Consider the following 13,948-nt stretch of genomic DNA (forward strand, 5'->3'; position numbering starts at 1 on the left):
ACACTGTTTATCAGTTATCAATAGATTTATACATTTGCTAAGGTAACTTCACACTTGAACTTTTATGCAATATTGCAATATTATGCAATATTGTAGAGCAAACAAACTCTTTTAAAACTGACAAATGAATAATAAACCATCCGATAAAGCAAATATATGGTGCATATGTAAACTGAACATTTAAAAAAACAATGATAGGCCACTGCAGCACTACCGAGAAAATGTTGGTTAAACCAAACCCTGATATCCAACAAAAAATGCTCATTCCATTCTTGGTCATCCTTTAAGTATGGTAATTACGGCAATGTTTCCAAGAAGGTCATTCATTATAACACTATCAGACACAAAATTCACTTATCAACAAGAATCAGCGATAAAACAGAATATAAATTATGAAAAGTTACCTCAGAAGGAGTTCCTTTGGTAATTTCTTGTCAATAAGATTTTCATCATTTGAGAAGACCTGCAAAGGAGAGAAAAGAAAATGGATTCGGAATTCGTATAGTAAAGACGCAAGATCCACAGACTGCTATGCCCATAACATGGACGCCGGATGTAACACCAAAGTGTATAATTATACTTCAGCTCTCTATCTTTTCACATTGCCTTTGGTTAAATAATGATTGGAAAGCAAAATAAATTAATCAGAGGGAAAACGGTTTTCAGAAAAAGCATTTAATCTATCTGACAATATAATAAAAAGGCCAGATGTATGTTTGTCCTGTATTTGTCCGATGCAGAAGCTTTGCCTGTTGTCACTGTTAGAGGGAGCTGCTATTTTAGGATATATAGAGACAATGCCACTTTGCATAGCTTCACTTGTTGTCACTGCTACAGCAAGCTCTTTGCCTTAGGATATATAGTAGTTCTACTGTGTAAATGAAAATGTGCTCTTTGGCCCGTGTACACGGGCTCTTACACTAGTGTATAATATTGAGTTATCAATCTATCCACACGTTATCTGAGTCTGCGCATTAGTAAAATGACTGACGCTGAAGGTAAGATACTGCTTTAAACTTAGAAAGAAAATTATGGAATATATGCACTGTACAACAACTAAAATGAGGGAACATTTGCAACTTGTTATGTGGGGCCCAGGAATTTTATGACTTCAAGGGAGTAATAACTACATTTTGCATGAATTCCAATAATGAAAATAATGTAATGACAACTGCTTGAAAATGCTCAGCTTTGTACGTTTCTATTTAATGCCTTTTGTTTACAGACATAAAGGGTTTCACAATTAATAGTACCTTTGTTTAACACTGTAGCCTAAATAATAGCAGATAAGGAGACCATAAAAAGTGAATGGAATCATCCTAGTTTTCCTTCCTGTCCATTCAATTGCTTGCATAGCGTTAACTATAAGGTGTGTTGAGAATTGCAGTAGGTATTTATTCTCATCTGCAATAGGGTTGCTTTAGTTCCAGAAACTGACACTACACCCAATGCATCCACCACAACAGTCTTCTACCAGCTGTACAAGTGTTATCTTCTCTAATAATATGGAGGTCACATTACTGCATATGCGATTAACTCCTGCAACTTCTTCCATCACTGCGATACTAGCACCCTTTGTGGAATCTTCATGTGGCTGGCCAATCAGTATTGTGGATTCCCAGCACGAATAGCTGATAGTTCCCCGGAATTCCTTAACTTACGCCTTTATGTCGCCCGCTGCTCCATGTTGGCTCTTTTTTGCTGTCCTCCCTTTGTGCATGTCTGTTCCACCACGCACAATATTGAACCTAACGCTCCCTATTCTTCCCTTCCCCTTGCTCTTTATTGTGCCTCTAGAAGCAACCAGGTGGCTCGGCCCATACCCACCTTTGTCCCCCAACTGGCTCTTCCTGTGTGATAGCCTGGCTACGCTGTTGCACGTTGCCACAACATCCCTGTAAATGCCGCACCAAGCCAAAGCCTCAGGCATGGAAAAAGTGCTTTCCTTTCATTTTGAGTGGGACAGTCCAGTACCCAGGATGCTAAAAGCTTAAATCTTCAGGCTCTGAGCCCTTAAAGCCCCCTTAACCTATTGATTGGCATTGTCTAGCGCCTCAGTAGATGATGCTTAAAGGTAAGCTACAAGTCTGGAAATTCAATAATACATGCCCCTTTTCAACAACATTCGCCTACCATGGATAGTTGGTGGTGCCTGAATAGGATACACAACAAGAGTACAAAATAGGTCCTCAGGTCTAACCAGCAATCCCATTTTGGATAATCCCACCAGCCCTCGGAGACCTTCCCCCAGTTCAATTGGTAGACAAACTAAAGAATAAAAAAAGTTTAGGTATTTTATGGAGTCTTAGAAAATTGCATCTACAGTCAAAATGTAAAGTAATTGCCCTTGTTGTCTCATCCCAATAGGCCCACAGTAGTAAACATGATTTTGCATTCTATGCTCTTTTCTCGGTCTTCTTAAACAAGAAAACCAATCCTCTAGAATATCATGCAGCAAATCTCATTCTGAACCCTAACCTCAGGGTACTAGAATGCCACCACAGATCCCCAAATAGCCAACCCGTGACACTGGTTTTTCATTGGCTTTAAGGTGTAGAAAGGGCTCCATGTCATTTTCAGGCAGCTCGTGACATATCGCATCAGATGGCCAGAATGATGAGTTGAGAGTGTACCTTTGTTCAATTGCATGTTCTTTGGAATCATTTGATGTTTCCCTTGAAAACGAAAGGACCATGGTCACTTCAGAAGATTTCCAAAAAAGGATAAACGTACATTTGCATTAGCACTTTTTAAAATACTTTTCCCACATGAAGTGCAATTTTTAAGGTTGATGACCATTAACTTTTAACTTTTTTGACATATGCTATACTCTAAGAAGGAATTGGTGGGTACATTTGGCAGATAGAGCTCTTTTTTTTAATTCAGAAAAAGTAACATTTTGGTGGAGGAGCATTATTCACGTATCCAACACTGTGGATCGGCAAGATAATACTCATTTGGTTAGCAATAATAAACATCAATATAGTAAATTCTACCTTTTCAAACCAAAGTCCTTACCTAATACCCTGGAAACAGGCAACCTTGATATCACTTTAATGTGAGAAGATATTTTTAGCTCCTCTCCATACACTGTCAGACCTCTCACATGGAAATTCCTTGTTTTAATGCAGGAGTATTACCATAAAGAGTAGTACAGAAACTAAAAGGAAGGGGGGGGGGGGCAAGAAATCCAGGGCTGTGACGAGGAAGTGCAGGGCTTACAGTAAGGTACTCAGGAACAACCATTAACATGTCACCCCTTTTACCCAGCGGTTGTTACTTTAGGAGGATAAACTAAGCTGTGCCATTTGGCGAATGCTTCTACTAAATCTCAGTTTGAATTTTACCTTACTATAACCTGCAGCACAAACCACTGAAAAATGTTCTCTAGAAGGAGACTACCAAAAGACTATACTGTAATCAGAAAACTGACTGGTAGAGCCAATCAGGAATCCAACGTGTTCAAAACCTGCCAAAAGATCAAACCGGGAGAATTTAAAACTGACAGAAAACAACTCCAATCATTCTCCACAAACAAATCTTTTTGGGATTCCAATTGGCTCACATTTCGAGAAACCTCTTGTAGATCAGAAGGGGAGTGCAGCAATGCCCTAGATCTGAGCAGAAGGTGCAAGATATAGATGGGAATGAAGGCAAGAATAGCCTGGGAAGTCAGCATAGAAAAGAGATAAAATGTACCAAAGCTTGGAACAAACCCTTATGCCGAGGAAACCCTTGCCAAGACCCCAGATTATACTTCCTACTCCCAACACAAAGAGAAATCTTGGAAACCAAACCGCCTCCTTAAGATAGAAGATGGTCAAAAGGGCCCATCTGAAAGTCCACAATCAGAAAAGTCTAGCCTCTGGTACTACACAGAGTCAACATACACTAAATGACGAACTGGCTGAAGGGAGAAATACCAGACTTCAGGAGGACTCAATAAAAGAAGTTCCCAAGCATTAGCAATAGCTGGAGCGCAGCAATACAACACAACAGACGTGGCAGAGCACAGGAGTGTTGCTTATGCACAACTCGGATTCGGACTATACAAAATTAATACTTGCACTGATCACGAACAGTAGAGTTCAAAATTCAAATTTTCAACACATTTGTTACTGAAAGTCATAATTCTATTAAAGACACGGAGGCGAAGGATTATGCTTTCCCCAAACTTTACTGTTCAGCAGCAAAGAAAAACAAAATATGAAATAACAATACAAAACTAATAAAAGCAACAATAACCATGAAGTGTTTGAGTTTTGTAGTCCATCTCCATTGGTCCTCAAACTGACCATGTGATTTAAGTAACCAATCAAAAACCAAGTCCTCAAATAAAACCTCTTGTCCTCTTTCTATTCCTCCTCTTTCTTTGATCCTGCGAGGATGTGTTCAGTACTTCTTTGAAAATCCATCTGCATCCTAACTCAGATCCCGGATTGCTTGTTCTCTGTCGCCAATCCTACAGAAACATAAATTTAGAAAGGTGACTATAGACCCAGCAACGGGTGGGACAATCGTATACATAAGTACAATAAACTATATCTTCAATAAAACTATTACAAATATTCTCTCATAAGCAGTATGTATAACACATAAAAGCATGATAAAATATCAACTTTACATTCATACGATTGATAGGGTGGGATAATCCTTCGCCTCCGTGTCTTTAATAGAATTATGACTTTCAGTAACAAATGTGTTGAAAATCTGAATTCTATGTCAAGACCGGAGGCTCGGATTATGCTTGTTCAAAGCTTACTTACCACCAACGATGTCGCACTTTCCCTGGGTATAAAATAGAAAGTTTTAAAAGTCGATTCATTCGACCAATCTGCAGCCCTCATAATATCCTCTACTCTGGCTCCTATATTATACGCTTTAGTAGCCATCGCTCCTCTAGAGGAGTGGGCGCCATATCTCTCAACATCTATGCCCGCTTATACCATCACCCATCTAAGCCATCTAGCTATGGTGGCCGGTGTAACCGCTTTATAAGGCCTACAAATCGCTGTCAACAATTGTGACACTCCCGGAGGCCTAACCTCCCTCGTGATCTCTTTGTAAGCCTCTATGCATCTGACTGGACACAATTTTTGTTGAGTTAGGAAAGACTCATAGGAAATAGATCTCAAACCTGTTTTGGTCTCTTTGTTAAAAGGAAAGTCACTCTGTTCGGAGGTATACTCTTCCTGTTAACCTCCAGAGCTCTAACATCAGAGGATCTTTTGAATGCTAAAAGACATAAAAGCATAGATCGCTTGCCTGAAATCGCTTTCCGTGACAACTCTTGATTATCCGGCCAAGATAAAAATAGTTTTAAGACTTTATCTACATCCCACAACTGGTTATACTTAACACTAGGGGGTCTTAATATCCTTACTCCCCTTAACAATCTACAATCAAAGGATGTTCACCAATCGCTAAACCCTCTACTCTAGGGTGCCCCGCAGATATCGCAGACCTGGCTGTGTTGATAGTCCTGTAAGCCTTCCCCTGCACTGCCATCTGAGCTAAAAAATTGGCCACATGAACTACATCTGGTCTATCGGGATGAATATTCCTTTCCAAACACCAGCTATTCCATCTATCCCATGCTGATCTATAAGCCTTGTGAGTCCCTGGGGCCCAGGATTCGTTAATGATGTTCTCAGCCTCATTTGATAGTCCTGGCCTAGCCCAAGATCTCCTGAAATCGCCCATGCTATTAGTCTGAGTCCTCCTGACCTCACTAGCGGATGACTGCGATATCTGGGATCTCGAAAGATAAATTCTGTGTTGGGTAGAACTACTGGGTTGTGATATGTCAGTTCCAGTAGACTGGGAAACCACGCCTGCCCCTTCCAGTCCGGCGTAATCAGAATTATGGATGCTTTTTGGCGTCTCACCTGCACTAGCGTCCTCGCCATCATGGAGAAAGGAGGAAACGCGTAATTCGTCTGGTGTTCCCATGATTGAAGGAAGGCATCGGTCGCCTCTGCTTCCGGGTCCGGTCTCCAGCTGAAGAACCGAGGAAGCTGTTTGTTTAGTCTCGATGCGAACAGATCGACCAGGCAAGGACCCCATTATGTCATAATTTCCCGGAACACTACCTCGTCCAGCTTCCAATCGCTGGCGTCTCTGAGGTATCTCGAGTTCCAATCGGCCACTTCGTTCATCTGACCCGGCAGATATTCGGCCGTCACTGAGACTCTTCTCTCCAGACAGAGTTCCCAAAAATCTTTCGCCAGTTCTGCCAATAACTTGGATCTCGTCCCCACCAGTCTGTTGATGTACCTGACTGCGGAGACATTGTCCATCTTTAACAGAACGCAACATTGTGCTTTCTCCTGGGTCCAGCATCTCACTGCAAAGGACCCCGCCAACAACTCCAGACAGTTTATGTGGAGCCGTGTCTCCTGGTCCGACCACCTGCCCCCTGTGGACAGGTTCCCGCATCGGGCTCCCCAGCCCCATCTGCTGGCGTCGGATTCGATAATAAGGTCTGGGGATGAACCAAATATGGTTCTCCCGTTCCATGCATCCATATGAATGAGCCACCATTCTAACTCCTCCCTCACCTCCTGCGAAATATTCACTTTTGATTTGTATGAATCGCCCCTCCTGAGGTTAGAGATCATCAGCCTCTGGAGTGCCCTGTAATGCAAAGGCCCTGGAAATATCGCTTTAATTGATGCCGCCAGACGGCCCGCCAATCTCGCGATGTCCCTCAACCACAGTTCTCCCTTCGCTAGAGTATGTCTCAGCTGCTTCTTGATATCGTTCACCTTGTGAATGGGTAAACTGAGAGTTCCCTGTATCGAATACACTATCAAACCCAGAAACTCTATTGACTGAAAAGGTACAACACCCACTTTATCAGGAACCCCAGACTCTCTAACACCTCTATAGTTATCTGAATCTGCTCTATTAACGTTTCCTTCTCTTGACACATCAGACATATGTCGTCCAGATAAATTATCAGCCTTATCCCTGGAGCTCTGTGATGAGATACTACAGATTTCATCATTTTGGTGAAATACCAAGGTGCCGATGCCAGGCCGAACGGGCGACACCGAAATTCCCATATCGTTCTCCCCCAGATGAAGCTCAGAAATCTGCATTGTTCCTCTGCTATGGGAATAGTCAAATCTATTCTGGCTAACCAATCTCCCTGAATAAGGGTATCTCTTAACAGATGTATCCCTTCCATCTTGAAATGTCTGTACACTACGTAAGTGTTTAGGCCTCTCAGATTTATGATTGGTCTCGACTTGTGTCTTCCTTTCACTATGAACATATTGCTTATGTAACCTCCTAACTGACCTGCGGCGGGTCGTATAGCTCTTTTGTTTTCCAAACCCCGTAATTCTCTTTCCAGTAAGGCCCTGTCTTCCTTGCTCATCTCTAAACATTTTGGTGGTTCCCTCTGATTAGGTATTTCTATAAAATCTATATAAAAACCTTGAGCGGTCTGAAGTACCCATGGATCCCCCGATATATTCAACCAATTTTGTAAAAATTGAGCAGTTCTTCCCCCTACCTCTGGGGTAATTGAATGCGGGTATGATATTCTCACCTGGGTTATTCTGTTGGCGCTCCCCTCTTCCCCTACTCCTCGATGGGAAGAAAGGCGTTTGTCTGCGCTCTTCTTGTTCGCGCCAAATTACGCTGTCTTGAAAGGGTCGATTGAATTGGAACCGGCCAGCCGATCGACCCCTGCCTCTGCTGGCCTGTCCAAAAATGTGCCTCCCGAAAACTCTCTTAGGAGAAGCTTGAGCCTTGTTCAAGGCTGCGTATGGATTTACAAATTTGGTGAGCTCCTTGATAAAGAAGTCCCCAAACAACTTTCCCTTCGCCGACGAGGCTGATTCCGAGGAGGCTTATTCACTCAATTTTGGGTCGATCTTTACCAGCAAAGATCTCCTCCTTTCAGTGGTTATAGCATGATTAGCATTCCCCAACATGCATATCGCCCTTTGGGCCCACCCGATAAGAATTGCCGGGTCTATCAGCTCCCCTTTTGCTTTTGCTTCTTCTCCCATCTGGAGAATCTTTGTGAGGGGTCCCGTCATATCAAGCATCTTATCCTGGCAAGATCGCCAGGATCTATCAAGACCCTTCCTCACATCTTTTGTAAACTTGCTCATAAAAGTTATCATTTTTTCATCTATGACCGGTGTATCGGCTGCACCTTCAGGGAGGAGTGGTCTGGGGCATTCCGCCCTCATCTTGCTTCTAGCCTCTTTGGCTAGTGGCACCCTCAGGCGTTTCTTTAAATATGCCACGATTCTTTTTGGTGGTTCCCATTCTGATGATCTGGGATGGATGAGTGCTTCCGGATCGAAATCCTCATCATCCGCACCATCCTCTTCAGCCTTCTCCTTCTTCCTTTTCTTTGACGCCTCGTGACTTTCATCCCCTGATGAGGATATCGATAAGACTTCCTCTTCTTCAGGATACTCCTCCTCCCAATCATTCTCACCCTCATCTGAGGTATCAGAAGATGATTCTCGTCCCCTGCTAGGCACCGCTTTACTCTTTTGCTTCCTTTTACCACCTTTCTTTTTCGGTGGGGTGCCCGGGGGGGTGTGGGCTTCTTCCGCCCTACGGGCTGATTTACTGCCCCTTTGGATTTCATCCGTGCCTTAAAGCCCTTGACCTCCTCCAGGCTCTGAGAGAATCGGAGCCAATCCTCCATCAGCGCTCTTTGCTGAGGATCATGTCCCAGTGAAGCCCCTAGGGCTTGGTGGAAGACATCAGTCATGTCTGAGTGGCTCCTCCTTTGGCTAACACTAGCCTTCCCCTCATCACAGGGGGAACTCATATTTCTCAGGCCCTGGGGAGTGCAGGAATTTGTATTTTATGATTATATATATATACCAGGGTTTCCAAAGAAAAATCTCTCTCAGTACAGAGAGCCAAAATTGTAAATATTGAAATTATTTTCCTGGTTCTGAATATATATGAAGATATACTGATAATATCAAAGCACAGGTTTTACCTGGGACTGTGCCCGTATAAGGTGCGGTATCCTCTGATAGCCTGCAGGGGCGGTGTTGTACTTCTGAACAGGACGCTACGTTAGTACGATGCGTGCTGTTTTAAGATCAAAGTAAGCAATAAAATCTTTACTGGAGCGTACACACTCATAACCTCATGAAACAATTCGAATTTGGAATGGAAACGAAGGAGAGAGCGCCGGAACTACGCGGTCCCGTTGCGCTCTCCCTTCCGTTGTGCAGTGCCCTCTCTGACAGATCCGAGGAGCTGTGGCCGCCGGTGCACCAGCCCCGTCGCGGCCGCAACTCCATAGAGCCACCTACTCCGTAGCGGATATGCTCCGCCTGAAGAAAGAAACACGCGTGCGTGTCACACCAAAGTATTTTTGTAAATTCACACACACCACACTTTAGAAATAATAAAGAGAAAAAAGTACTTAACTCGCTGCCGAGCAGCAAAGAAAGAGGAGGAATGGAAAGAGGACAAGAGGTTTTATTTGAGGACTTGGTTTTTGATTGGTTACTTAAATCACATGGTCAGTTTGAGGACCAATGGAGATGGAGTACAAAACTCAAAAACTTCATGGTTATTGTAGTTTTTATTCGTTTTGTATTGTTATTTCATATTTTGTTTTTCTTTGCTGCTGAACAGTAAAGTTTGGGGAAAGCATAATCCGAGCCTCCGGTCTTGACATAGAATTCATTAACAATAGATGTCATGTCCTCTTTCTATTGTTGTTGTTTTGTTTGTTTGTGTGAAGGAGTCCAGTCTCCTTTATGTTACTTACAATTGAGTGGGCTGCAACCCACGTGGAAAGGGAGGGGCTATGGCCCGTGTGCCAGTTAGCATCAGATTGATTAAAGAGTTGGACGTTATTTCATGTCTCCGCGTTTCATTGCATGATTGAGGCCGGTCACGACCGAAGCGCATCGCATGCTGTATTACCTACATTCAGTGTATAACAATATTGAAGCATGTTGCAATCAATTATGAGGTTCCAATGACATTCAGGGGATCTAGACCCACAATAAATTATCATAGCCAATTCCGTAGCTTGGAGAGGAGATGCTGCATTGAAAACATGACAAACATCTGAAAACAGAAAACACACTAGACAGCAAAAAGAAAAAGACAAAACAAAATACCTGTCCGTGACCTTCCAATTGAATCCCAGTAGGATCATAAAAAAACATTGCTGTAGCGAGGCCCCAAGGGTGACATGTCTTTATAACAAAATTGTATGTAGAATGGACATATATCGAACATTTTACAACTACAAAACATAACAAATGTATGGTTTTATTTTGGAGGGGTCCCCCCAAACTCCTGGTTCACACCCCTAAAAACCTACCCCAACCGTTTCACCCCTAGATTTAACCCTTTACTCCACCCCCACATTTTCATTATGTTTTTCGTTATAAAAGTTTCGTTATATGTGCATGTCTATATAAAACATTTGTTATAAAGACTGTATACTGGCCCCAATTACTTCATAAGCCACAAAGTAAACAGAAACTAGCACCAGTGTAGCTTCCTGCCACTAGACAAGAACTGTACCGAGCATTGCCCTGCTCACTTCAACAACTGATTGCAGAAATCATATACAACTAGTATGTATACAAATGAGAAGTGCAATAGCTCGTAAACTACATAGCAGACGAAGATCCAGAAGTTCTCTCTTTAATCAGAGTGAGGTCTCATTTCTTTATTCTTGGTACATTCAATATGGGTGTATTAAACACACTGTCCGGGCTGGTGTAAAGATGTAGGACCCCCCAGACAAACTGTAATTGTGGCAGCCCTTTCCCTTCGATTAAGCCAGATTGGTGATTTTAGGTCACTCCTGGTGCACCTTAGGTACTGTATAACTTTATGACGACACTACTCACTGTGACCCAAAGTCATCAACCACCATGACAGCTTCTCATACTGGCCATACAGATGCTGTAAACTAGTGCAGTCCTGCAAGTCTGAACCAACTCAGGGAGGTTCTCCTACCAAGAAAGTCTGTTGAAAGTAGGTCCAAATTGTGCATTTCATCGCACAAATGTCACAAAAGTTGATAAACATCTAAGGGAACACACAAACTACTCCAATAGATGTCAGGTTGCCACAAACACTTTGCAACTCATTTTCATGCTTGCTGTACCAAATAAAGACAAAGCTCTGCCACCAACCCAGACTTGCCCCTATGGAAAGTCATTGTCATACTGTTTGAGCCCAAAATAATCATGAGGCCAGTCTTTGTAATGAAAGCCATGATTGCTTCAGTTGCATCTAGGGATAGAGACCTTGAGTCTGTGTTACAACAATATATGCCAGTGGAGCCACCCTGTCATGGCACGGATAGGGCCCCAAGAATATCATCATGACTACCAGAACCATATATGCCAGCCCTGGCCCCATTTTATGCCGTTTGTACCTAAAGAATAATATTAGGTCTGTCACAATAATATAAGCTGGTGCTGCCCCACAATCATACTGTTAATGCACGAATATCATCATGAGCCTTGTCACAACAATATGCCGGCGGTGCCCCCTTGTTGCTGATTGTGCCCAAAAATATCATGATGCATGCCACAAGAAGATATGTCGGAGCTGCCCCCCACGCCTGTGATGCCAATGCCTATACAACAACATGAGGCCACTCACAATAACATGCCAGCACCAAGTTCCTTTCATGCTGGTTGTGCACTAAGAAAATCATCAGGCATGCCACAGAAATATGTGCCAGGGATTCCCCCTGTGATGCTGCTAGAACACAAAGGGTATCAAGCAAACCTTCACAACAACATAGGTCAGATTCTGGCAGTGCTGCTCCCCTTTCGTGCTCATTCTCCCAATAGTACATTATATGCCACACAACAATAATATTATGCCAATGCTGGCCACAGTTTCATTCACAGTGCACAAAGAAAAAAGCATGAGACCTGTGTGAAGGGTGAGAAATGAGAGGCAGATACAAAGTAGTAATGTTTTCAATATTATACATTTATTTTAAAATAAAGGGGTTGGATAAAGGCCTTTCTGTCCCTATCCTAAAGAGAGTTTCCCAGCCTAGGAAACTAAAACTAAAGATAAGTCTGTGTCTCGTCGTCTAAATTCTGCAAACTGTCCTTGTGTCCAAAATACATCCGACCCTCACGATCTAAATGAACAATTAAAGGTGTAAGGTTAACGTCTCTGTTTAGACTTAGCAAAAACTAAATATATAAATCTAACAAAATGATCCTTGGATCCAGGGGGTGGTTTTCTTCCCGAGGACTGTTTCAGGTAGGACATCGAAAGTGTCTTTTTAAAACAATGATTCCTTAAGAGTAGCGGAAATACCTCTTTCACACAACACTTTATTAAGTATGGGGAAAAAGTGTATTTTCCACACAATTACTTTTGAAGAATAGCAAACGTGTCTCTTTGTAAGAACAACTTTCAAGTATGGCAAAAGTGTCACTTCAACACAACAACCTCTTAAGGATGACCTTCTGGTATACTCCCCTGCCAGGAATCCTTTAGTGAATACTTTGGATCCCCTGTTATACTCTCTTGCCAGGCAGTGGCATTGCTAGGCTAGGGCCAGAGGGGCACTGGCCTCCCCTGTAAAATGCTGTGCCCCCTTTGTGCCCCCCTCCCCAGGGACAGGTGAAGACCTGCCCTGGCAGTGTTGTCAAGCCTGCTTAAAGCGGGCTTGTTGACTTTGCAGCAAATCCCATTACATCTCGCAGCTGAACAGAGCTCCATGACAGGCCTGCAGCCGTGCCCTTTATCGTGGACAAAATGGTCGGCTCTTTCTCGTCTTATCTGCTGGGTTCTGTATTCCATCTGAGAGACTCCTAACATCTGGCTTACCTAGTATGTGGGTGTACTGTAAGAAACTTGTGGTGGCAACAATAAAGAAAGACACGTGATCCCAGTTCAAGGGTGTTTATTAAACTGTATAGGTACGTTGGAAAAACACCTAATCTAAACCTAAATCTAAGATGGGAGCAAGCTACAACCATCAAATAATAATAAGGCCGACCTAGTGGCGTCTTGTCAAATATAAGGGCCTAGACAAAAAAAAAACGATTGCCAATCCTTACAACTAAATACAAAAAGAGTGGTATAGTGTTCATGAGAAAGAAAGAAGTGTTCACAAATGATAAGTCAGGATGTGGTAGCCGGGGTTCTCCCATCCCCACATTTTGAGCACAGGACAAGGCGGGACTCCGCAGAGCAGCACACACTCAAGCTTTCCCAGCACAAGACTACAGTTCAGTTCTCAGGTATCAGGACCTCAGGTGGTTAAGTCTCTTTTCTACAAAAAGTCTCTTGCCTCCAAGGACCTGATGTGTTCAAAATAATCAACAAAAGTTCCTTTCCATCGGTACGTTGGGTGATGGCTTTTCACACCTGGATCCTCCTCTTCCGGGCTCAGACCCTTCTCGGATATTTGCCTCACACTGTCTGGTTGATTACGGCTTTTCCCAGATCAACTGCATATATAGCATTCACAAATCTTAATGCTTTTTTAAACAGTTCACTGTGAACATCCCTCTGTCGAGTTCACTCTTTGTCAACATAATGTTCATTGAGGCATCAGGCATCGCCTCTTTATATCGGCATCCCTAGGTCACGTTCACTTTTGCCATTCACACACTTCTTTCTCACTATGCAGGATTCATTTCCCTTAGCTTTCCAATTATGTGCTTGTCAAGGACTTTCGACTGTACAGTGGATTTTGCTAGACCCCTGTATGACGACTTTGACCTCTTCCTTGCGGCTCTCCCAAGTCCTTCTGGTATCGGTAGTTTCACCAAAATGGGGAATCAACCAGAGTCTCTCGCTGAGCACCCATACTGTGCCAGACTCTTCTGCAGCTGGTTTCCCCCCAAGACGTAAATAGGATACCGCCAAGGCTGTGATGAGGCCCTGTATCTTTTATCCCCTCAACTCTGAGATCTGATATGATATATGGCATTTATAACGC

The 13,948-nt window shown here is 43.0% G+C and overlaps 1 protein-coding gene across 1 annotated transcript in view; it reads right to left on the minus strand.

Moving 5' to 3' along the window:
• Positions 1–13,948, minus strand: part of FBXL2 (F-box and leucine rich repeat protein 2) — an 838,595-nt gene that overhangs the window by 759,753 nt on the left and 64,894 nt on the right. The window contains exon 2 of the mRNA XM_069613130.1: positions 405–463. Within this exon, the coding sequence (XP_069469231.1) occupies positions 405–463 (59 nt within the window). The remainder of the gene's footprint in view (positions 1–404; positions 464–13,948) is intronic.

This window comes from Ambystoma mexicanum, chromosome 5p (genome assembly GCF_040938575.1).
Source record: "Ambystoma mexicanum isolate Mex_15411 chromosome 5p, UKY_AmexF1_1, whole genome shotgun sequence".
Lineage (NCBI taxonomy): Eukaryota > Metazoa > Chordata > Amphibia > Caudata > Ambystomatidae > Ambystoma > Ambystoma mexicanum.